Source organism: Empidonax traillii, unplaced genomic scaffold (genome assembly GCF_003031625.1).
Source record: "Empidonax traillii isolate 1590-97213 ecotype Southwest subspecies unplaced genomic scaffold, ASM303162v1 scaffold3476:size12802, whole genome shotgun sequence".
In the NCBI taxonomy this organism is placed as follows: Eukaryota; Metazoa; Chordata; class Aves; order Passeriformes; family Tyrannidae; genus Empidonax; species Empidonax traillii.
The window spans coordinates 9529-10061 of record NW_020958669.1 but is presented as its reverse complement, the minus strand read 5'-3'; the positions used below and the strand labels follow the sequence as shown (position 1 = coordinate 10061).

The following is a 533-nucleotide window of genomic DNA, read 5'->3' as shown; positions in this document are numbered from 1 at the left end:
CAATGAGCAGAACCAGTGACACACAGGGTGTGGGAAATGCCGAACTGGCCCCGTTTGAGGACCATGGGGAGGTCGGGGTGAGTGGGAGACAGAGCTGAGGGGAACAGGGAACACCCCCATTGCCTCTGGGATGGGGGCACTGGGTGTGAAAGGTGTCAGAGTTTGAGGAGGGGCTCCAGGACAGCAGGGAAGGGGCTCACAGGATGGAGTGACAAGGGGGAATGGCGTCACACTGGGAAAGGGGAAATTGAGGTGGATATTGGAGAGAAACTGTGAGGGTGGGGAGGCCCTGGCACAGGTTGCCCAGAGAAGCCGCGCTGCTGGAGGACGGTGAGACATCCCTCGTCCGTCCCTGTGTCCCCGTTGTCACCCTGTTCTGATTCCACAGGCCTCCAGCACCCCCAGGATGAGCGCAGAAGGCGGCAGCAGGCCCCTCAAGGTGGGCTCCCGCGTGGAGGTCATCGGGAAGGGGCACCGCGGCACCGTGGCCTACGTGGGGGCCACCCTGTTCGCCACCGGCAAGTGGGTCGGGG

The 533-nt window shown here is 63.6% G+C and overlaps 1 protein-coding gene across 1 annotated transcript in view; it reads left to right on the top strand.

Moving 5' to 3' along the window:
* Positions 1-377: 377 nt before the first annotated feature.
* Positions 378-533, top strand: part of LOC114072560 (dynactin subunit 1-like) — a gene marked incomplete at its 3' end in the record, with an annotated part of 8552 nt that continues 8396 nt past the window's right edge. Inside the window, exon 1 of the mRNA XM_027910441.1 lies at positions 378-526. Coding sequence (XP_027766242.1) covers positions 407-526 — 120 coding nt within the window. The remainder of the gene's footprint in view (positions 527-533) is intronic.